Here is a 25,492-nt window from a genome sequence, read left to right as displayed (position 1 = left end):
CAGGCAGGGATATTTTATTCATTTTTGATTCTTTATCACCCAGCACAATGCTGATGCATGGTTCAATATAAGTTACATATCTGTCATGTTGAAATTAGTTAAATGGACTCTATAAATAAGAACACTTTGGCTTCAGTACAATTCCTACTATCAAAGTAACTCTGAATTGATAATCTATGGTAGTTAGACCCGGAGAAGGCAAAGGCAACCCACTCCAGTACTCTTGCCTGGAAAACCCCATGGATGGAGGAGCCTGGTGGGCTGCAGTCCATGGGGTCACTGAGAGTCGGACATGACTGAGCGACTGACTTCACTTTCACTTTTCACTTTCATGCACTGGAGAAGGAAATAGCAACCCACTCCAGTGTTCTTGCCTAGAGAATCCCAGGGACGGGGGAGCCTGGTGGGCTGCCGTCTATGGGGGTCGCACAGAGTCGGACACGACTGAAGTGACTTAGCAGCAGCAGCAGCAGCATGGTAGTTAGACCATTAACTGAAATTATATATCTATTTGATAGCAATAACATGCCAAGTATCTAAACATCTCAGATGAGTAATATATTTTGGGTAGTTCAAATTAAAAATAAACACACACACACATATATAGTACTCACTACATTTGAAATGGTTACTTATACTTTAACATTTACATTTATGGACAGTTTTGGAGCATTTAGACTAAAAATAAGAATGAAAAGCTGCCTTTATTTTCTTCTCTTTCTAAAGTACTAAAAATATATTTTCAAATGACTAGTGGTGCCACTGCTATATCTTACCTGGTAGAATCACAGACAGAAAAATATTCTGTACATATTTTATGTACAGTTGCAAATACAACATAGCTATTTTATTTCAAGTAGAAAAAAACTGAGTTTTAAATTAATTTCAAACTTTATGTAATATTAAAAAAACTCCTGTCTTTGCTAGACATCTCCATTGGTATGCTGATAATGATAATGTTGTTAATAACAAATGCTTGTCTAACCTTACTGGGCCCCGTTCAAAATGCATTACACATCTTAACTCATTTAATTCTAATAGCAACCTTATGAATGTATTGTTATTTCCATTTTGCAGAGGAACAAACTAAGGCAAAACAACTTGCCTTAATCATACAGCTAGTAAGTGCAGAGCTGAAATTTGATCCAATGTATTCGTTTCCAAATTCCATGCTCTTAACCAGTAAAAAGCCGGTCAGTCATGTCCGACTCTTTGCCACCCCAGGGACTACACAGTCCATGGAATTCTCCAGGCCAGAATACTGGAGTGGGTAGCATTTCCCTTCTCCAGGGGATCTTCCCAACCCAGGGAGTGAACCCAGGTCTCCCGCATTGCAGGCAGATTCTTTACCAGCTGAGCCATAAGGCAAACCCTAAACCAGTAGATGTCAGTAATAATGTTTTATACATATGTATATATATAATGCATACATATATATGTATATATATCCATGAAAAATACTAAAATATATCAATGTTCAATTAAAAAAACATTAAGTGTGTTTTAAAGATTACCTTACAATTAGGGTTATTATAGAATGGGTGCTTGAAATTAAAAATGGGTGTTGGGGTAATGTCATTTCATGTTTCCTAGATTAAGAACAATGTAATCCTTTAAAATTTTCAGAAAAAAATGAGTAATATTAGATAAAATGACCCTGCTAATTTAAAATTTGAAGCAGTGAATATTCAGGATAAATATTTCTCTTTGAACATATTCATTTTGAATGACTGGCTGGACAAAATGCCAATTTCAGTTTGCTTGATAATTATTAACAATTTTACTGAATAGCTTGTTTTATTTATTTCTGTTTATAAATAAAATTCTACTCTTAAAGGAATTTGACAGTATCATATAAAGGTTTTATCACATGTGTTAAATAAATGAAGGTCTAAGCTACAGTCCTCTCAGAACCAATGAGACAAAAGAGGTCATTTACTAATTAAATGAAGACATTCTGCAATGCAAAGTGCATTTACAAAGACAAAAATGGAGAACAATCTTGTGACTTTCTTACATACATAAGGATGACATCAGTTGTGCGTACTAGGAAAAAAGTTACCAAACAGTTCATCCGTAGCCAGTTGTACTTAAAATAGTAAGATATGTTACCACAGGTCAAAAGCCAAAGACAGAAGGATTTCAAATTTTAAAAAGAAAAGGAAAAAACCTTATGTATGTGCTCTGATATTGTAAAAATGGAGAGAACAAGCTGGCATTTCTGGAGAGTCCTTGATAGGAAAGGACTGGTTTTTGAGGTAGAACACAAATTGTTTTGTTATAGTTTCTGTCCTTGAGTAAAACGGGCCAGGCTCAGGGACACGCTGACTAACAAGGAAGGGTGAACCTGACCTCTCCCTTGCTCTTGAAGTTTACCATAGTTATCTATTAGAACTTTTTTTATAGACCTGCTTTTATTTTAGTTTATGGTTGTGTGTGTTTTATTTTTATTTTTTGTCTCATCTTTGGCACTTCCAAATCTAATAGCTAGAAGTATAAAAGAAGTCCAGAAATTGTTGTCATGCATAGTGCATGTGAATGGATTTCTTAGAATCTTTGCCAATTTGGGTAGCTCCCAACTTGGAAAGTTTCCCGGATGGGTGCACTTAAAAAAAGTTATGTCATTCTCCAACTTGCTGTTGACAAATGTTTCTGCGGATGCTAATAGACATAAATGATATTTCTTATTTAGACTAAGTATAGAAGTAGAGCATTTACAACAGCCCATTAGAGATTTTTATCAGCCAGGAGTGGAAAATGGCCTGGGAGAAAAGCAAAAACATTACAATTGTATAGCTCAGTTAATTCATGTCTTGGCTCTGCCAAGGTGTATGTTTCTGGATGATTCTAGCCAGAGTTCAATAGTAGGACCGTGATTGTGTGTGAGGGATGGTATTTTCAAATATCCGTGTTTTTAAAATAAAAGGCGTCTGTACTTTTAACTAAATTAATTATGTTTTCCCATTATGAATGATACAGACTAGGACTCAATCTGGTGAGAAATGAATCTAGGTTTGATAATTGGATACTTCCAAAACTGTGGTCACAGTACTCAAATAATTCATTTGGTGGCAGATGGTGGGAAGGGATAAGAAATGAAGTCAGGTTCTCATCACCTGAACTAAGGACAGGATTTTCTGTTAATGTAGACACACACACAGTGGAGACAGAATAGTCTCAGTTTATTACATGATCCTGAATCTGGGTAGGAAAATAATCCCATTTCTTACAATCAGGTCTCTGCCAATTTATTTTGGTTCCTTTAAACAAATACTAGGAAAAGAGAAAAGAGAGGGGGAAAAATGGGAAAATCATGTGAACTCAGGCAGAGAGCCAAAGAACACTATTTCTAAATGTAATCATTGCTTTGGAAGTTCAAGGTTAGGAGAATATCAAATTGATCTAAAATAAGACATGTATTAATATTTAATATGATTTCCTCCTGCCCCTGTGCCAGTCAGACATTTGGTCCCTAGCATGACATTAATGAGATTGTAAGCTCCTTGAGACAGACACCATGTCTGGTTTATTTCTCCACACCCCATGGGATTTATCCCAGTGACTAGTACTTAAAGGGGCTCAAAACATATTTGAAGAGAGAAATCCAAAATAATTAGCCCTGTGTTTATCTTAAACAAAGATTTGCTTCCATTCAAAATTAGTCACTTGCTGCCACACAGCTCTGGAAGACTCTAGATTGTCAAGGAATAAATACAAGTACATACAAATCATTGCTACACTTGCAAAATTAAACACTGAATTGGGTAGTTGCCAAGTCCCTTTCCAATTTTCCTGTCTCTGGACATCCCTTCACCTGCTCCTCTATTTTTATGGCTAGAGAGAAAATTCAGTGTACTAGTTCTGGTATTGTTTTTCTATTTTCAGGGTGGTGTTTTTAGGCTTTTGGAGGTAGAAGGGAGTCAATGCAAAGGTGCTGGCAGTTTCAAATAAAAACTATTGCTTTGCTTCAGGTTAAATCACTTAACCTGCTGTGATCAATTAGAATCCATTTCGCTATTGAGCACAGCTAGGTGCTTAATAAAAGGGTCACAGGGAGGCACACACAAAGATGTCCACTCAGCTCTGCACGTGGCAGGAACCCTTCACCAGCTGTGCAAAATGGTCACTACATGGATGCCGGACAAATAGATCCACCCCCTTCACCCCTACTCCCCACTGTGGAAAGACTACAGAGTTCTGGAATTTACATCCCATACAAGTGAGACCAGTGATGGCATGCATTTTTAAAAATGCTGTTTTATTAAATTTTATTTTGCATCATAGAGAATATTGCCAGAGTCTTTAACATACATGATAAATCTCTCACTTTTCTTATTTATTGACAAATGATAGAAGTCAAAAACAATTCGTGCCCTGCTGGGGCCACTCATATATAAAACCAAGCCTGCTGCTACGCACCAGGTTTTAAATCAAAACTACACAGCTCATACACTCTCGCCCTTACACTCAGAGGTAAAAAAAGGCAAATATAAACATCTGCTCAGAAATAGAGGCAGTTCCATAATCAGCAAAATGCTGTCTCTTACATTTACCTATAGTGTCTGTAAAGAAGCGTAATGGGAAAGCAGGCAGGACTTCTGACAGTGTCACCTATTTAACTTACCAATTAATGAGTCACCAACCTTTTCTTAAGATTACTTAAAACATACACCTCCATCTAATTCTCTAAAACACCACATAAGCAGTATTTTTTTCTTTTGTTAAAGAAAACAAAACCACAAAGCAGTTACTCAAGAATAGAAGAGATATTCAAGTTATTTTTGCTTTTATAATCTGAATCTGTTAAATATGAAAAAAATTAAATAATCTTTGAGGATCCACATATCTGTCATTTTTTTTTCTAAAAATTATGTGTGCAAAACAGAAAAAAATATTAACAGACCATTATGTAGTTAGGAAATGTCTATTTTAATTCTACCCCCTGAAATACAAATTTCTAAAGCTGAATCTTGCCATAATCCTAAAGTTATGCTGGAATTCCTGCTTGTGTCAGAGGTGTTCTGTACTGTCTTAATTTTATAAAGGGAAAGCAATCTGTATTTCCTATGCATACCTTGGCCATGGCAATGGTTGGTTGAGTGTTATTTTGAACCCCTGTGGCTATTGCCCATTAGTTCCAGTGGAGAAAGATAATGACTCCCTGGTATAGTAATTTATCATACTACTAGGTCTGAATTCCATATTCAGCCATTATACATGAGACCAATCCACAAAGAAGACAAAGAAAACCAGACAACTTGAAAACCAATCAAACATTTTGCATCGGTTACTACAAGAAGAAATTGTGTTGCTTTGTTTTGTCTGAGAATTCACCTCTTCATTTAAATCAAGGGGTAGTTATTCTGCCTCATTTAGGCTGCTACAGACTATCACCCTTTCATAAGTCAGAACATGGAATGAATCAGAAAATATGCAATAAATTTACTTTAAAAAAGGGAAGCAAAAGACACATGTAAAATTATTGTGTTTGTATTCTCTTAACTCAAAGAGTTGAAGATATTTGTATACTAGAAAAAGAAAAGTAGCACAGGAAGGTTTTCTTTTTTTCCTGACAAATCAATAAGATTCATCTTGGAGAATCCACACTTTCAAATACTCTGCAACTAGTGGAACACATTTTCTAAGGTGACCAACTGGGGTCTGGTACACTCAGGGTCCATAATTAAATATGCTTTCTCAGAAATCAAAATAGTGAATTTTGTTTCATCAGAACTCTGAATAAAGAGGAACTAGTATTTCAAAAGTAGAGCATTAGACTGCTGGCATCTCTAAAGATATGGTTGGGGTAGCAGTTACTTCACCAAATCCAATCTCTTTACAAAGCCAGAAATCAAAGAGATTTATCATTGCCAATGCTGGTGATTAGAAAGTGTAATTTGTCAGTGCCATTCAGTAGCCAGTGAATGAATGGATCAGACCTATCTGCAATCTGGCTTTTAATGTTAAAACGGGAATTCACTTAGACAGATAATCTATTTCTCAAAAAGGAATTGACTTTAAAAAGTCTATTTGATTGTACTCTCATTCATTTATTACTTGTATTTGGAAATGTCCTATCTCGCTAGCTTCCCAAGCTCCTAATTCCTCTCTACTGGTTCTCTGACTTCTGAGAAAATTTACCAGTTGGAAGCATTCTCACAGTTATCCAGAAAACCAGAGAAAATACAAAATGGAGAGAAGAGAAAACTTTATCTTTTAGGCCACTGCCTCTTTGGTAGGCAATCCTGTAGAATTTCCAAAAGGAAAAAAAAAAATGGATAGGTTAGAAAAGAATATGGTTGAATTACGCAAGCCTTACTCATATACTTACTTTGCTACAGAAACAGTCACGAGACTTTAAGGGATCAGAATTGGCCAAAAATAATAATGTATTCAGCTTTGTTACAATTCTATTAATAAAATGTGGGTTTTTATTGAAGTCAAAATTAAACTTGTCTTCTCTGATACTCTTAAAACCGATAAAATAACTCATCTGTTTACTCTGTTGAAAGCATGTTTGGAAAGTGTTTCAGATTCAGTTCTCAACTGATGTTTTTCAAGCTACAGGATAACTTTATATGGCTTCTGAAAATTATTAGAGCTCAATCAGTTCCTTTCATCATATTACTTGTTTTAATTGAGTATACTCTCTTTAGTGTTTCCTGAGTGCATTCTGTTTCCTGGCCATCCTACTCACATCCCCGTTTCTACCCAAATCTGTTTAACTTATCATTCCTTTTGACGGAGGGCTTATTTCCACAGAAGTGTAATAGATTTACAAAGAAACTTACTGCCACATAAATATCATTACCCTTATCATGAAGATATTTTCTCTCTTAAAATCTACTTCATAATTAAAGTGTCCTTTTAAAATTGGATTAAAAAAAATATGTGTAAACCAGTTCTACAGAAAGAGTTGTCTGTGGGTAAATGTGACTCTACAGTTACTAGTCTGCCAAGTGATTGTGTTAGGAAGTAAATTAATTATATCACTAGGCACACTGTTGTGTTCAACTGACTTTTTTTTTTCCCCAAAAGGACTTTCCCAATGAGGAATTCAGTTCAGTTCAGTTGCTCAGTTGTGTCCGACACTTTGGGACCCCATGGACTGCAGCACACCAGGCTTCCCTGTCCATCACCAACTCCTGGATCTTGCTCAAACTCATGTCCATTGTGTCGGTGATGCCAACCAACCATCTCATCCTCTGCTACCCCTTCTCCTCCCACCTTCAATCTTTCCCAGCATCAGGGTCTTTCAAATGAGTCAGCTCTTCACATCAGTTGGCCAAAGTATTGGAGTTTCAGCTTCAGCATCAGTCCTTCCAATGAAAATTCAGGACTGATTTCCTTTAGGATTGACTGGTTTGATCTCCTTGCAGTCCAAGTCACATAATATGACAAGGAGTAAGGGGATCAGTTCAGTTCAGTTGCTCAGTCGTGTCCGACTCTTTGCGACCCCATGAATCGTAGCACGCCAGGCCTCCCTGTCCATCACCAGCTCCCGGAGTTCACTCAGACTCACGTCCATTGAGTTGGTGATACCATCCAGCCATCTCATCCTCTGTCGTCCCCTTCTCCTCCTGCCCCCAATCCCTCCCAGCATCAGAGTCTTTTCCAATGAGTCAGCTCTTCGCATAAGGTGGCCAAAGTACTGGAGTTTCAGCTTTAGCATCATTCCTTCCAAAGAAACCCCAGGGCTGATCTCCTTCAGAATGGACTGGTTGGATCTCCTTGCAGTCCAAGGGACTCTCAAGAGTCTTCTCCAACAACACAGTTCAAAAGCATCAATTCTTCGGCGCTCAGCTTTCTTCACAGTCCAACTCTCACATCCATACATGACCACAGGAAAAACCATAGGCCTTGACTAGACGAACCTTTGTTGGCAAGGTAATGTTTCTGCTTTTGAATATGTTATCTAGGTTGGTCATAACTTTCCTTCCAAGGAGTAAGCATCTTTTAATTTCATGGCTGCAGTCACCATCTGCAGTGATTTTGGAGCCCAAAAACATAAAGTCTGACACTGTTTCCACTGTTTCCCCATCTATTTCCCATGAAGTGATGGGACCAGATGCCATGATCTTCGTTTTCTGAATGTTGAGCTTTAAGCCAACTTTTTCACTCTCCACTTTCACTTTCATCAAGAGGCTTTTTAGTTCTTCTTCACTTTCTGCCATAAGGGTGGTGTCATCTGCATATCTGAGGTTATTGATATTTCTCCCGGCAATCTTGATTCCAGCTTGTGCTTCTTCCAGTCCAGCATTTCTCATGATGTACTGTGCATATAAGTTAAATAAGCAGGGTGACAATATACAGCCTTGTCGTACTCCTTTTCCTATTTGGAACCAGTCTGTTGTTCCATGTCCAGTTCTAACTGTGAATAAACAAATAACATGCTATTTTTAAAAGTGGAAGCCACCAAGGAATTCCAGCCAACAGTATTCTTATGGGCATGTGACCCTAGTATAACCAGATCTTCTGATTTGCTCAAAAGAAGCTGGAATTTCAGATTTGGAGATGAACGCATCTGATCATTTTAGATGCTGGCAAGTTACTAAAAACAATGCGGATAAAACAAAATACAATCAGGCCCTGATGAACCTACTATTGCTCGTTTCCAAACTTTGATTTAATCATAGGACTCCACTGATATCTCAGACATAAACAAAATAGCCATCCTGATGTACGGCAAGTTTTATGAATGATCAAGGAGCCTGTCCTATGTTTTCTTACATAATGGCAGTTTAAGCTTGGTAATGATATCCCACATCTAATAATGCAGCTCATCACTTAGGTTATAAAAGCTCTGAGAATTGAGAGTCCTTCCAACACGTTAGTTAAGTTTTATATAAAACCTATATCAGTTAGTCAGCTAAGTGATACTTTTCTTGACAAAGGTGAAAATTGATGCCCAAAGGATATGTTTTAATGCTTAATACTCTTTTATTTGTAATATCCAATATTATTGTAATGAATACCAGTCTATACAACCTGTTGATAATCATTAATCTAACAAAAGCACTGTAGGTGACAGCAGCAGATTGCTTCCTATGCTATTTAATTCAACAAAATCAAAAGCATCTCAGTTTAAAAGGGGGAAATAGATATGAAAAGAAAGACAGCTGATGAATCATTCAGGTTTCCATTTTTAATCAATAACCAGTCCCAGGTGTCTAACACATTAACCCTCAGGAGAAAGACTTGCAACATGTCATCAGAGGAGGGTTGCTGGGAGACAGGGTTGCCTGCTGGGGATTGGATTCCTTTGGTTTCCCTGGGCATCACCATGTTCTGTCTGGCTGTACTTGAGTTGTACTGGTTTCTGAATTCTCCTGAATGCTCAGAAATACTACAGCCCATGACAGCAGTGGCAACTTCATGGGGAAAAATCCATTACAGGAGTGCCCCATTGTTGTTGGGCTCTCCTGGTGGCTCAGTGGTAAAATCGGCTTCCCTCATAGCTCAGTTGGTAAAGAATCCTCTGCAATGCAGGAGACCTGGGTTTGATTCCTGGTTTGGGAAGACCCCCTGGAGAAGGAAATGGCAATCCACTCCAGTATACTTGCCTGGAGAATCCCATGGACAGAGGAGCCTGGTGGGCTACAGTCCATGGGGTCGCAAGAGGAGGACATGACTTAGCGATTAAACCACCACCACAGGGGTAAAGAATCTGCCTGCCAAAGCAGGAGACATGGGTTTGATCCCTAGGTCGAGAAGAACCCCTGGAGAAGAAAACAGCAACCCATTCTAGTATTTCTGCCTGGGAAATCACATGGACATAGAAACCTGGTGGGCTGCAGTCCAAGGGGCCACAAAAGATTCTAATACAACTTAGTGACTCAACAACAGCAACCCACTGTTATCACTCACTAGTCAAGAGACTCTGGGTGCTTTTTTGTCACATGTTGTCTTATCTGGTCACCGTGAAATAAAGACCATAGGGTTACATACAGTATGATATGTGTATGTGTGTGTTTCTAAGCAAAAGGTTCTGTTTTTCCCTTGCTTGTGGTTATTTTAATAGGAAAAAAAAAAATTGTCTGACCTATACCTGGCTGCTAGCCAAGAATTAAATATAGCAATTTGTTACAGTAATATTCCTCCAGAGTCCTTCAGCAAGAACACAAACTATTTAAGTTATGCTTAAAGGTATATTTCATTTTTAAGTTTCATCTCTGCTACATGCCATATCCTAAGCAGCTTTCTTTCCAGTAGCACAAGCAGTTTTCCTCAATAGCTTCTTTTCCTGCCTGGCATGGCTCCCTCCCAGGTGTTTACCATTTGAATGATCACATTTGATTTTGGAATACAATAGTTTTATCCAGAAATAAACAAAAAACAAAACTGTACATAGGGAAAGGCCCCTCCTACCCTGGGAACCCCATCAAGACTTAACTACTAATTTCTTGTGTTAGGGAAAAAAAAAAAATATATATATATATATATATAACAACTCAATTTCAAAGCAATTTTTTCTGTTTCTTAAATGCATATCAATTTTAGTAAATTGTTCTTAATTTCTAAACAGATGTTTAAAATACTCTTTCAAGCAGTATTGCAATTTTCTGTGCTTTTCCTGTTTCCTGTGCTAGGCTGTCATTTTTTTAATGAGTCCCACATATTGTACACATTGACAGTTGTGTGTTGTAGCAATCTTTTTAGTATTTTCAGTTGTGTGTTAGTTTCCTGTGAGTGCTGTAACAAATTGCTATAAACTGGGTGACTGAAAGCCATATAAACAGGGTGGGGGGGTGTAACATTCAAGAAAAACAACAACAACAGGTCCACTTCAACAGTACTTCAAATCACATGATATTTTGAAATGTGTGTCCCTTCTATGTAGAATAATAGTTTTTTTAAGTTTCAAGCCTCAAAGCAGCCTGTGAGTGTATCAGCATGGCCTAGGAATATGTAAATGATTTTCTGCTTTCGAGCATAAAGCATATATAGACACACAGAGAGACAAGATTTTTCCTGTTGCAAACAGCATTGCTTTATGGCAGATTGCCAGAACTCAGAGAGACATGCTATCACGCTGTCAGGAGGCATTGTACCAATGAGGAAAGATAGCAGTTTCAGGTATTGTATAGACTAATTGTGGTGTAGGTACGCCAATTGATAAAAGAGCAGAAATTTTGGCATTACATCAATAAGCAGTATAATTAAGGTAATAGGTAGCATGCCATCTAATCAAGTTACTACAGTAATACCAATGTGTGTTAACTTTAGCACTCTCTGAATACTAATTACTATTACTTTCAGATTTTTACAATACACAGTATATTTAACGGAATTTAACATATCTGGATAATTACTATTGTGCTAATAAATAAAAATAGTTATTATTCAAAAAAAAAACACACTGTAGCTAGATTTTTTAAAAGTATTTTCCAGTTATGAATTACCATATGACTAGAGAATATAGATTCTCATTTTTTTATACTAAGTATTTTATTGTATGTTGCTATCAGTGTATATAAAATAATTACCCTTATGAAACAGAAAATTATGAATATTCAGAGAGGTAGACATTAAGGACTGACAAAAGTAGAAGTTTGTATAGTATGGCACGTTACAGAGAGGCTTTTGTACAGGCTTCAAATTTAGCTTTCCTTTGAATATTCACTGGTTTATGAAACGTGGTTTGGAAAACCTTGTCAAGATTTGCCTTACTACAAAAAGGAACAGACTTTCTGGGGCCTGAAGGGATTTGTACTTGAAGATACTCCAGTCAGCAGAGGGTCATGTTGAGCATTCTGCAGACAGAACTGTTTCAAATCTGCAGCTGCCTGGGAAACCTTCAACCGATTGAGCCCGGCCTCCAGCCGGAGCTGTTGAACCACTTTTTTCATAGCCGCGATGCTGGATGAACCAGACATGGCACACTAGAAAGGATGGCAGATCTGCGGGGCCATCGGCAGCTCTGCTCTGCGGTGGGTCCGCTGGGCCAGTCGGCGGGGCGGGGGTCTAGATTTTCATTTTTAAAGATGCTTTAATGTAAACATTGTATCCCCTAAATAGAGTTTGTATAAGTCTACCTTTATTATACAGAAATGCAAGTTAAAAAACAACAACAAGGTTTTATATTTGAAAAGACATCTAAAAATCTCCATTGAGTCATCTCCATTTGTCATCTCTATTTGTGTAATGGAATCGATGAACGCTGAATTTCCTATGAAATATTATTATTGAAATATAAGTTATACTTGTTTAATTCTCACTTTTAATATATTCTACTGCTTTCAGATACTTAGAAAGGACTTGGATAATCAGTACCCATAATTCAAGTCACTCTCCCTATAGGTACCCCTTCTCATGTTTTCATCTCTCCATCTTTCTGGTGTTTTCAACCATCTTGATACTTGATTTTTTTCTGTTTTCCCTAATTGTTATTTTTTATTATCCCCATAGGCCAGCATTCATTTCTCTTGGTTCAGTCATGCCCGCTTCCTTACTCAATTGTTGGCACTCAATTGTTGAGTTTTAATTGTGTCAATGACGCTTTTACTGAATTTGACAGAATCAAAGGTTAATGAGATGTACATACAGAAGAAATCCCTACAATTTATAATACTATACATTGTACTTCTACCTTTTAAATAAGACCCAAACCATTTCTGTTTGGCAACAATATTGACTACTGTTTAAAAAAAGTGATGTTATTTACTAGACATCTAGTAAAAACTGGAATTTTTTTACACAAGCATTCCTTCTCACTTGAAATGCCATAAATACAAAGAAATGTAATTAAAATATATAAAGACTGAGTTTTGATTTCACATTTTTTTGATAAGTAAAAATTTTATGTATTTAATTATTATTTATTATTATTATTATTTTTTTACTTTACAATATTGTATTGGTTTTGCCATACATAACACATAACAATGGGTAGGTCAGGTATTGCAATAACAGCAATAAAAATAAGGCTAGAAAATAAGTGGCTTAGAAGTTCTAAAAAATGACTTCAAAAATCTAAAAAGAGCCTATTGCTAACTATATAGGGAAGGTTGATAATACAGGTGAAAAGAGTAAAACTTATGAAAATGAGAACATCAGCAAAATGGTGGAGTACAAAGCTCCAGACTATTTTTACTTATGGAAATATTAAATAAACAAGGAGAGACTGGTGGCAAAAACTTTATAGGACCCTTGATAATCAGTGAAATGATCTACAGAAAACAAATTAATATCCAGAAAAGAAAAAGGAACATTCAAAGTGGTATGACATTATGGGACATTTTTACTTGTAATTTTCCTACCCTCTACCCACTGGCTCAATGTAGTTTGGCAAAAGCAGTGCCTCATCCCAGTTCCATTCTGTCAGCCAGAAAGAGCAGAGCAAATCAAACAAGCAACATTAGAAACTGTCCGGGTGTTGCCTGATTGGTCTCTATGTCAGCCCACTCAGAGATGAGATAGCTGAGGCAGCAGAGTTCAAATTTCAGGCGAGCAGGAACTGTGGGAAGCAGTGGTCATGGCTTGTGAAAACCACAAGGACACCACAAGAACTCAGATACCCATGAGAACAGACTACTGATGGAGGAACACAATAGAACAGGTGAGGCACCAAAAGAAGCTAGGATAAGACGCTTAGGGAAGCAAGATGCTTAAAATCAGTCATGCGCATGGGGCAATTAAGGACAGAAAAAATCATAATCAAAAGATCAGGGGAAAAGAAAAACATGTCTTCAAATTGCCTGAGAAGACCTTAAGCTTTCATACATAACAAGCTGAATAGTGAAGAGGTTCTCTGACGGGAATAAGTCTGAAAACCAAAATAAGAAGCCGCTTTTTCAAAATTTTCAAGATCTGCTTTTGGCAAAATCTGCCGCAATGTCCACAAAATATTGCAATATGTACAAATAAATAGGAAAATATGGCCTATTCAAAGGAACAAAATAAATCACTGAAAACTGTTCCTGAAGAAACATAGGCATAGGATTTATTAGGGGAAAAAAATTTAAAACAATTGTGAATATGCTCAAAGTGGTAAAATAAAACAAAGAACTATGGGATATGAGAAAATTATGAAGGAAATAAAAATATCAATACAGATAGATATTATCAAAACAGAATTTCTGGGGTTAATAAATGCAATAATTGAGCTGAGACACTCGTTACAAGTGTGCAACATGAGTTTCAAATAGGCAGAACATAGAATCAGCGAACAAGAAGATGGGTCATTTTACATTCAAAATCATGAGGGATAAAAGAAAAAATAATAAAGAAAAGTGAGCATTAGGATCTTATGGGACACCATCAAGTGGATTAATATATATTAAGGAAGTCACAGAAGAAGAAGAAAGGAAAGGAATTAGATTATTTAAAGAAACAATGGCCCAAAATTTCCAATTGAGAAAACATACAAAGTTCGAGTCTCAATAAACTCTGAAGAGGAGAAAACCAAAGAAATTCACACTGAGATATATTATAATCAAAATTTTGAAAGAGAAAAGAAGAACCTTGAAGTCATCTAGAGAAAAGTGACTCATCACATACAAGGCATTCTTAAGCAGATTTCTTAGTAGAACTTTGGCAAGCCAAAAGAAAGTGGTATGGTATTCAGGTATAGCTCATTTTATTGCACTTCACTTTATTATGCTTCACAGATACTGCTTTTTTTTTTTTTCTTTTTATAAACTGAAGTTTGGGGCAAACATACATCAAGCAAGTCTATTGTCTCCATGTTTCCAACATCAGTTTTTCACTTAATATCTTTGTCTCATATTGGCAATTTTCACAATATATCCAACTTTCATATTATTCTTGTATTTGTTGATTTATGATCAATGCTTTTTGATGTCACTATTATAATTGTTTAGGAGCACCATGAACCGTATAAGAGAGCAAATTTATAAAAGTGTGTGTTCTGAGTGCTCCACTGACCAGCTGTTCCCACATGGTCTCTCTCCGTGGCCTACCTATTGTCTGAGATGCAACAATATCAAAATTAGGCCAAATAATCACACTTTACTTATCTCTAAGTGTTCAAGTGAAAGGGAGAGGGGCTGTCTTTCACTTTAAATAAAAAGCTAGAAATAATTAAGCTTAGTGAGAAAGCCATGCCTAATACTAAGACAGGCCAAAAGCTAGGCCTTTTGTACAGTCAGGTAAGTTGTGAAAGCAAAGGAAATTCTCTTGAAGGAAATTAAAAATGCTACTCTGGAGAACATACAAATAAAAATGTGAAAGAGCCATACTGCTGACATGGAGAAAGTTTTAGCAGTCTAGATAGATGATCAAACCAGCCACAATATTCCCTTAAGCCAAAGCTCAAGAACATGGCTTAGAAAACATTTTGAATTGTGTCCTATGTTTAAATTATGTACCAAAATTGCTATGCCAAAGTCCTAATGTTCAGTACCTCGGAATGTCACCCTATTTGAAGACAAGGTCTCAAAAGAGGTAATTAAGCTAAAATGAGTTCATTTGGATAGACACTAATATAATATGACTTATATCCTGATAAGAAAATGAATTTTGGACACAGGCATGCACAGGGAGAAGACCACAGGAAGACACAGGGAGAAAACAGCAACCTATGAGCAAAGAAGAGGCTTCAGAGGAAACCAACTCTGTTGGTACTTTGATCTCAGATTTTAAGTCTCAAGAATTGTGAGAAAATATATTTCTCTGTTTAAATCACCTAGTCTGTGGTACTTTCTTATGGAAACCCTAGCAAGTTAACACACTATGTCAAAAACAACAACAAAAGATAATTATTAAACAAAATATTGTGCAGGACGTGAAAGAGATGTGTTAGTCACTCAGTAGTGTTAGACTATTTGTGACCCATGGTCTGTCTGTTAACGGTATTCTGTTTATGGGATTCTCTGGGCAAGAATCCTGGAGTGGGTTGCCATGTCTTTCTCCAGGGGATCTTCCTGACCCAGGGATCAAACCTAGGTCTCCCGCATTGCAGGCAAATTCTTTACTGTCTGAGCTACCAGAGTTGAAGGAAAAGGATTTGAACTAACTCATATAGATGATGAGGAAGAATGAAGGGAAGAGTGATTGTGGGCTTGAGGTAAAATGTACTCTTCCTATAAGGAAGATAATAAACAATGAAATTTAAAAATTAATATTCAAGGTAGTTTATTAGAGAAATGGCAATAAACAACAACAGAATCAGTGGAAAGAGCTGAAAATAATTGGTTCTATGGAGAGGGAATGGAGGGTAGGGTAGGATATTTTGTGGAATTATTAAATGCTGTAATCACATTGATGTATAACTTTGATACATATAAAACATAAAATATATAATCTATAATAGTTATTGAATTTTTGCTACATGTTACAAATAAAAAGTTAACATCACAGAGCAACAGTTATTTCTCTTTTTTCACCCAGGTTGATAAAGGCAGATTCAGAATTTGAAATCAAAATCTAGAAGTCTCAATTCAATATTCAATTTCAAATGAAACCATATAACCTGGGCTTTCCAGACCCTTGAAAGTGGAAAGCTATTTCTAGTCCTACCATATATGAAAGGGTTGACAAGATTATGCCACGATTATTAGGCACTACTGAGATGGCTTCTGCTTCTACTACATGGATTTTAAGAAAGAGCCATTAATTTTCAATTAACAACCTTGAAGATTATCCAAGTCTTACGTTAGGCTTAACTGAAAGTTTCAATTCATTCCAAGGTAATTAATTTTAATCCAAACCCCAAAATAGTGAGAATGCATACCTTTAAATTTTAAGAGTAAATAACTGAACTTTTTGGAAAGCAAACTATTAATATTATCTTGCTAGACTGAAAGGAGAATACTTGAGCTTGACATTACACTACTGCAGGGAGAGCTAAAGATTTTCATTTACTGCCCAAAATATGGTTTAGACCAAAGAGCAGCTTCACTTTACTCTTTGTGAATTGTAATACAAAAATAGTAAACATTGACTGAAATGATATTTGTATTTCTGTATATGGTTATGTGCATGTGAATGATGGGAAGAAATATACAAAAATACAGCTAATAAAGAGAGCTGTGCTAAAGTACTCCTGAATCTATACATCTGGTCTCTATTTTTAGGCCTTCATGGATCAGTTTAAAAAGGCAATAAATATCAGTAGTTGTCAGCAATCCTCAGATCCCAGGGAGATTTGACCTAAGTCAGGTTTACATTTCAGATCCCAACCACATATATTTCTGTTAGCACAACTATAAAAGTAGCATAATGAGTTTGTAGTTTAACAATTCTGGAGTATTTTCACCTTTCTTTTTTCACTCTGCTAGAATTTTTCCTTTGTCTCCCGTATCTATGACAGCCAAATATTCATTTAATCTGTTAACATCTTCAGTGTACTGAAATGGGATTGTTTCCTAGTCATCAAAATAATTTAACTCATAATAATAGAGAATTTACTGTGAGCCAGGCTCTATGCCAGGTTCTGAGAAAACAATGTTAATTAATATAAACTCTATGTGCAAATCAGAGTCATGATGGACCACTGTACATGTGCTGTGAATATAGAGTTGTAGTAATGGGGTAGTGGGAAGGTTCCAGGCAGGAGGGAAACTACTGATAAATTTAGAAGGCTGCAACATAATCTGGGAGGCTTAGGACTTCATCCTTCAACACTGCTGTTTTCAGTCATGAAACTGTTTCACACTGGAGTATCATGACACGCACTTTTTGTGTGACAGGTGTTAACAATTAATGTTATCTCTCTCTTTTCAGTTTGGTAATTTAAAGCTGACTCATTGTCTTTCTTCTTATATCATTTATATCCAATTGTCTTTTGAGTAATAAAGAGCTGATATTTCAGTTGTTATATTGAAAATTGTAAATGGGAATACACAAGACGTACACCACATTATCTGCTGTATGCTAAATTTGCTGGCTTTCCCCACAACACCCTATTTATGATCTCTGTTCTTAGCAATCAGTCAGTTCAGTCAGTCAGTCGTGTCCAACTCTGTGACCATATGAACCGCAGCACGCCAGGCCTCCCTGTCCATCACCAACTCCCAGAGTCTACCCAAACTCATGTCCATTGAGTCAGTGATGCCATCCAACCATCTCATCCTCTGTCATCCCCTTCTACTCTGCCCTCAATCTTTCCCAGCATCAGGGTCTTTTCAAAGAAGTCAGCTCTTCACATCAGGTGGCCAAAGTATTGGAGTTTCAGCTTCAACATCAATTCCACCAATGAGCACCCAGGACTGATCTCCTTTAGGATGGACTGGTTGAATCTCCTTGCAGTCCAAGGGACTCTCAAGAGTCTTCTCCAACACCACAGTTCAAAAGCATCAATTCTTCAGTGCTCAGCTTTCTTTATAGTCCAACTCTCACATCCATACATGACCACTGGAAAAACCATAGCCTTGACTAGATGGACCTTTGTTGACAAAGTAATGTCTCTGCTTTTTGATATGCTGTCTAGATTGGTCATAACTTTCTTGCCAAGTAGCAAGCATCTTAATTTCATGGCTGCAATCACCATCTGCAGTGATTTTGGAGCCCAGAAAAATAAAGTCAGCCACTGTTTCCACTGTTTCCCCATCTATTTGCCATGAAGTGATGGGACTGGATGCCATGATCTTCGTTTTCTGAATGTTGAGCTTTAAGCCAACTTTTTCACTCTCCTTTAGCAATAAATGCCTTCATTTCAGAGACCTGCCTCTTCCTCACTGCCATAGTTCTAGGAGTTTCTCATCACACTATTCACACTACTCCATCATGCTAGTCACAAGGGCACATATACTATTTCTAGTCAAGGCATTCCTCTGGGCATGGTGATTGGCACAAGAATGACTATAACCCAAATTAGAACAAATCTATTGTGTTCTGAAGCCAAGGATGCTTCACCATGGGAAGAGCCTGAGGAAGTAGCTCTGAGAGATACCCCTGGGATGATTGCCTGAGGAGAATAAAAGGGGAAAAATAGAGGGAGAGGGAGGGGATAGAAAGATAGGGATGAAGAAAGATAGAGACAGAGAGATAAGAAGGAATGAGGATACAAAGGCAATATTATCATTAGAAAACCCCAAACACATTCTATTGCATCTTTGAACAATCCAGTTACGGTTGCTACTGTATTTTTATTTTTTGCACTTTATGTAAATATGTGTGTTTTGGAGTGTGTAAGTATTTGTGTATGTGCTGAATAATATTTATATATTTGCATGTAGGGGGAAATTTTAGAATCAGTGATGTAGAACTAGGCAGAAAATATTCAAAGTATTTAAACAAGCAAGTGATTTGGATTTTTAGAAAAGTCATTTGGTAGTCATGAGAAATACAATCCAGCAAGTCTAAAGGCAAAAAATGTGAAAAAGAAAAAACAGTGGGGGAAATCATTTCTATAGTCCATGTGACACTGATTTTATCATATTATTCTTATTAGTTGTGGGAGTATTAACTATTATTACCAAAAGTTTATAATATGTAAACTATATGCTAAATTTCTTTATGTATTACTTCATTTAATGCTTATAACATCTCTGTAAATTCTATTTTATTATTATTATTTTCATTTACCTGTTGATGTTTAGGAGATGAAGTAATGTGTTCAATTTTATGTGCATAAAGTGAAGTCACTTAGTTGTGTCCGACTCTTTGCGACCCCATGGACTGTAGCCTACCAGCTTTCTCTGTCCATGGGATTTTCCAGGCAAGAGTACTGGAGTGGGTTGCCATTTCCTTCTCCAGGGGATCTTTCTACCCAGGGATCAAACCCAGGCCTCCTGTATTGCGGGCAGATGCTTTTACCTTCTGAGCCACCAGGGAAGAACTTTATGTGCATCATAGTTAGTAAATTCATATTCATATACAAGTACACCTGGCATCTGAGATGGAAGCCATCATTCTTCATATTTCCCAGATTCTGAAGACTTCAACAATACAGTTGGAATTATGTTGAAAAGAGTCATGAATAATGGTTGATCCTTGACCAATGTGAGGGGTAATTCACATATCAATTATACTAGGCTCTCAATATCCATAGTTCCTCTGTATCCACAGATTCAACCAACCATGGACCATGTAATACTGTAGTATTTGCTACTGAAAAATATTCATGTATAAGTAGTCCTGGACAGTTTAACCTGCCTAGTTTAAGGGTCAACTGTAGAGACCTGGTGGTACTTATAGGACTGACATGTGACTAAAGGGTCGAGAAAAATTCAAAGTTTTGAATTAGCAAGTAAATATGATACCATCAAATAAGAGATATAGGGGCCTGAATTTTCCCAAACAAAGAGAAAGAGAGAGAAGAGAAGAAATATAGCAGATTCAGTCAAGAAGAGGTTTACTTACTGTGGTTAAAAAAACAAAAACAAAAAACACATTCTATGGATACATAAGAATATTTTCTCTTGTCATCTTTAATCAGGTGTTAATTATACGATAGGACAAAGATAGTAAAGTATGGGTGTTACTAATCTTTTCTTGTAACCTAGCGTTAAAGGATTCAGGCTTTATTCTTGCTGTTCTTTCACACTCATTACTACCCATCAGGTAGGTACCTGACACTGCCAAAGGATTATTTGGACTTTTGTTATGAAAATGTAGAGGAACAGGGGAATGTAGAAGGCTTATAATTATTAGAAGTATGAAAATAAATTTTTAGAAAGTTTTGGTATAAGGAATACAAAAGTTTTGAGGTATAAATGAAGAAAAGTTTGTAACGTGGCATTGTAGTATTTATCTTCTTAATAATAATCAAATGAAGCAATTAAAGAATGTGAGAACTCACACATGGTTGCAGACCTCTGATCAAGGCCCTTTACAGTGATGTGCTGTGTTAGTCACTCGGTCGTGTCCAACTCTGCGACCATATGGACTGTAGTCTGGCAGGCTCCTCTGTCCATGGGGATTCTCTAAGCAAGAATACTGGAGTGGGTTGCCATGCCCTCCTCCAGGGGAATCTTCTTAACCCAGGGATGGAACCCAGGTCTCCTGCACTGCAGGCGGATTCTTTACCATCTGAGCCACCAGTAACTTTCAGTAACTAGATCATCTGAATAAAGATTTCAACAGAACTGCAAAGAAATACCCCTTTACCCTCTACAGAAACTAAAATTATTTAAAGCAAGTTACAAATAAATGTAATTGCTATATGGTGAAGACACAAACTATTTTTGATTGTCATAGAGTTTCAGCAGAACTGGACAATAGGGTTTACATTCTCATATCCAAGGATTGAATCAACACTGTAATACCTGGGGCAAACCTGGAGATGGAGTTAGGGCGCTAACTTATGAACAGGTCACATAGAAGTATATAGGTTTCACAATAAGTTTCTTAAACTGCCTGTATTTACAAATAAGACCCTTTTAATTCTATCTTGGGCCAAATGTTCATTCTTTCTTCTGCTTTTTCCTTCTGCCCACCTCCCTCCTATAAAGACTTCCCCAAACCTTTTATTCTGGACCATAAGTGAATCTGTCATTTTGTGGGAACATAAGCATAACTTTAACAACTGAAACAACCACCTCAAAATCGTTTCTTTAAAATATCCTCAAAAGCGCTATCTCTTGAATTTCAGAGTGAAGCTTTCCCAAGCAAAAGTCTATGCCTCTGAATTATTTCACTTACATATGAAGTTACCTCAGAGATAATAATAGATATTAATAATTTGTTGACTCAGGTAGTATGTCTTGACTCAAATGAGAACAGAGGAAGAGCCTGACTCTAAGACAAATTACCAAATTCACCCTTCGTGATCCAGGCAGCTAATGTTTTGAAGTTTTAGAATGGCTATTGTATCTCTACCAACAGCCATCAAAGGTCAATCTCTTAGAACACTATGAGGTATTGTTGAAAATGAAAATATACTTATAAATCTATACAAAAATATTGGATAGTCATCTAAAATATCTAGCTACTATTTCAGCACTGGAGATATATTAACAAATATGCACTGAAAACTTAGAACCAGGAAACCATTAAAGCATAAAGAGAACTTGTACGACAGTAATCCTTAAGCAGTGGTTCATGTCAGCTGTGACAATAAACATTAAAAAAATAATCATCCATCCTATCCTAAACCAGTTGAACTAGATGCTCTAAGTGTGTGGCTTGGGTACATACATTTTGGAAAAAGTTTCCCATGTGATTCTGAATTGCACCATTATTAAAAAATCATTAGGTTCAGAGATCTGAGTCAGATATTTTCCCTGAGCAAGTAAGAGGTAGCATACCAACAAAGACCCCCTGATGAGACAATCTCACACTCTCACTTGGGTACCATTATATTGTTTAAAAAATCTTTACCATGTGAAACATTTTCAAGTTGTTTAGCTATTTTTGCTGCTGGCAGTAGACAGAAAGAGCCAGGAAACTGGTAGGAAGAGTATTTTCTCACTCTGGACAACTTGCTAATGAGGTTTATCTCAATTCCTACACTCAGAGAGAGTACTTAGTGTTCAAAAGACTTGTGAATGGGATCCATGAAGCAATTCACATGCAAAATACAGCTGTGCAGAAAAATGGCATTTTTCACACTTTCAAATGAATCTGCTTCTGAAAGTCATGTGAACTCAAACCAAACTTTCTACTATTCTGTCCCACGTGATGGTATGTGGAAACTTGCTTGAAGGTAGAGTGTGTTCTACTCTATTCTTTTCACAACTCATATTCAGACATTTTACTACTATCATTTCTTAGTAAGACATGTTAAGGTTCACCTTCTCACAGTAATTAAAAATACCCTGCTATATATTAGTAAATTGCTGCCAATAGTATGATAATTAAGTTTCTTATTAATATTTCTAACCTACTTGAAATCCTTTTAATTTGTTGATTTTTTTTACAACATTTTGTGGCTGGTGGAAATTACTCCAAATACTTTCAAACTCAAAAAGTTGTTACATTTTTTGATAGGTTGGTCATATAAATTTTGTCATAGTCAATATTGTCATATTCAGAATATTCTATCAAATGAAACAGATACAATACAATGCAACATCTTTCAATATATCGTTGATGTTTAAACTCATGAATTTTATAATATAGCATGAACACTTGAATTATTCCTTTCAAAACATTAATATAATTATAACATTATAATAATATCATAATGATGAACATATACAGAAAAGACATATTCAAATTCATACAATTATTATATGTCTATCTTCTGTCTTATTTCTTATCTCCAAAACCAGATTCTGAATCCTCAGTCATCAGTCTCAAGTTTTGAAATATATCATACAATAAATTTGAATGGCAAAATTTTATACAAATGTTTAACAGATTCAAGCAATCATATGAATGTTTAATATCAACATAATAATGAATAAAATTAGCTGTGAACTTGAAAAAAAAACACATAAACTTTACTTTTTCCTCAGTTTACTAATAGGAAGCTTTTAGATGATTGTTTTTGATGATTCCACATCTATAAAATATTTTTATGTTCCTTTCTTACTAATCAACTATGTTTGACTATCTTCACTGCATAACATGCTTTCAAATTCTGAACCAAGTCAATACTATCTATAGATAAAATTAAATGTAGGAAAGATAAGAATATCTCTTTGCCCCTACCTGTCATACTCAGAATAATAAAGGGATGTTCAATAACTAGGAAATAAGATGGAAATTCTAAATACCATGGAAACTTTTCTCTGTATTCCATTTTGCTTATTTATGGAGGTGACTGCTTCCCTGATAGCTCAGTTAGCAAAGAATCCACCTACAATGCAGGAGACCCTGGTTTGATTCCTGGGTTAGGAAGATCCGCTGGAGAAGGGATAGGCTACCCACTCCAGTATTCTTGGGATTCCCTTGTGGCTCAGCTGGTAAAGAATCTACCTGCAATATGGAGGACCTGGGTTTGATCCCTGGGTTGGGAAGATCCCCTGGAGAAGGGAAAGGCTACCCACTCCAGTATTCTGGCCTGGAGAATTCCATTGACTGTATAGTCCATGGGGGTCACAAAGAGTCGGACACAACTGAGCAGCTTTCACTTTCACTTCTCATCATATTATATTAGGGTGCGATAGGGTTGTTGGGACAGGATTTAGATAATTACTGTAAATTTGAAAATTATCAAAATTTCATGGCTGTTTTTACATGTGATACACCTTAACTTACAGGTTATGCAATGGCCCAGAGTAAAGATGAATGTTAAGAGGATACCACAAGAGCCCAAGATTCCACTAACCAGATTATCTTCTTCTGTCATATTACTAATTTTATGTTACCTAAGGGCTTGCAGGGGAAGACCTAAAAGAAGTGTTGGAGAAGGTAGTGGATGGACCCTTTCTAACTGATTGACAAGGAGTTAGTTCTGAATTTTATTGTGAATATGCTTTGGCAACTCTAATTCATCTTTGAGTTGCCCTCTTGTCAGCTTTTTATCATTTGGGAAACTCATCTAAAGCAAATTTGTTGTTATTTGAAATGTATGCAGATTTCTGTATATATTTAAGTTATCTGATCATTCAAAAACACTCTTCTGTCTTGTTAAGTAATGAAATGTCATAAGTATTGATGTATTAAACTCACTTCTCCAATAATCTGTGAAAAGAGAAAACATTCCCCAAACTTAAAAGCATTAAAGTGAGTTGATCATGTATCATAAATACAAATGTTTTATCCAACAGTATATTGTAACAGAAGAGTTACAAGAAAATTCTGAGAATGATCAAAACTCTGGATATGCCACTAATAATGAGGACAAGGGAGCAAATTTCAGGAACTTCCCAGCATTGCCTGAGGAAGTGCTGAAGAAACTGCCATTGATGATAAAGTGAAATATAGAATGTCTCATAAGATGGAGAAGACATAAGAAAAAACAAAAACAGTTGACATTGAATAACTGAAAAGGCATAAATGTTTTATGTCTAAGATAAAATGAGATCAAAGTGAAGAAAACAACTTTACTTTCTAAAAATATTTTCATATCTAATGATAAAGGAATTCTACTTTAGAACATGAAGCAAAAGTCAGAACATTGAATGACAAAAATTAAATGCTTACTCAGTTAGCTATGTAAATAAACACTGATTTGGAAAAATGTCATTAAAGGGAATAGCTGCTTATGCATACACATGATATTTATTTCTTATAATTATATAGTGATTTGTAATTCCATTTTTGCTAGATCATTTTTTAAGAAAGGAATTTAATAAAACATTTTATGTTCAGTATTTAAATTTCTTTTTCAAAGTACCAAGTATAACAAATTTTACTTATTTACTGACTGTAGTGTTTTGAATAGTATTCCACAAAAGATATGTTCAAGTCTTCAGTCAGTTCAGTTCAGTCGCTCAGTCGTGTCCGACTCTTTGCGACCCCATGAATCACAGCACACCAGGCCTCCCTGTCCATCACCAACTCCAGGAGTTCACTCAGACTCACATCCATCAAGTCAGTGATGTCATCCAGCCATCTCATCCTCTGTCATCCCCTTCTCCTTCTGCCCCTATTCCCTCCCAGCATCAGAGTCTTTTCCAATGAGTCAACTCTTTGCATGAGGTGGCCAAAGTACTGGAGTTTCAGCTTTAGCATCATTCCTTCCAAAGAAATCCCAGGG

At 36.3% G+C, this 25,492-nt stretch overlaps 1 protein-coding gene and 1 long non-coding RNA gene across 2 annotated transcripts in view; both read right to left on the bottom strand.

Annotated features, from left to right (window-relative positions):
* LOC129637952 (uncharacterized) overlaps positions 1-25,492 on the bottom strand; it is a 478,487-nt gene that overhangs the window by 243,625 nt on the left and 209,370 nt on the right. The gene's annotated exons all lie outside the window — the stretch shown is intronic.
* On the bottom strand, positions 11,641-11,901 carry LOC129637942 (guanine nucleotide-binding protein G(I)/G(S)/G(O) subunit gamma-5-like). The gene has a single exon (XM_055562286.1). The coding sequence runs from the start codon at positions 11,874-11,876 to the stop codon at positions 11,670-11,672; it is 207 nt and encodes a 68-aa protein (XP_055418261.1). The 5' UTR covers positions 11,877-11,901; the 3' UTR covers positions 11,641-11,669.

Source organism: Bubalus kerabau, chromosome 1, assembly GCF_029407905.1.
Source record: "Bubalus kerabau isolate K-KA32 ecotype Philippines breed swamp buffalo chromosome 1, PCC_UOA_SB_1v2, whole genome shotgun sequence".
In the NCBI taxonomy this organism is placed as follows: domain Eukaryota; kingdom Metazoa; phylum Chordata; class Mammalia; order Artiodactyla; family Bovidae; genus Bubalus; species Bubalus kerabau.
This window is presented reverse-complemented; position numbering and strand designations above follow the sequence as displayed.

Bases quoted from the DNA above. Each gene is read 5' to 3' on its own strand.
- LOC129637942 (XM_055562286.1), bottom strand. From the start codon at position 11,876: ATGTCTGGTTCATCCAGCATCGCGGCTATGAAAAAAGTGGTTCAACAG.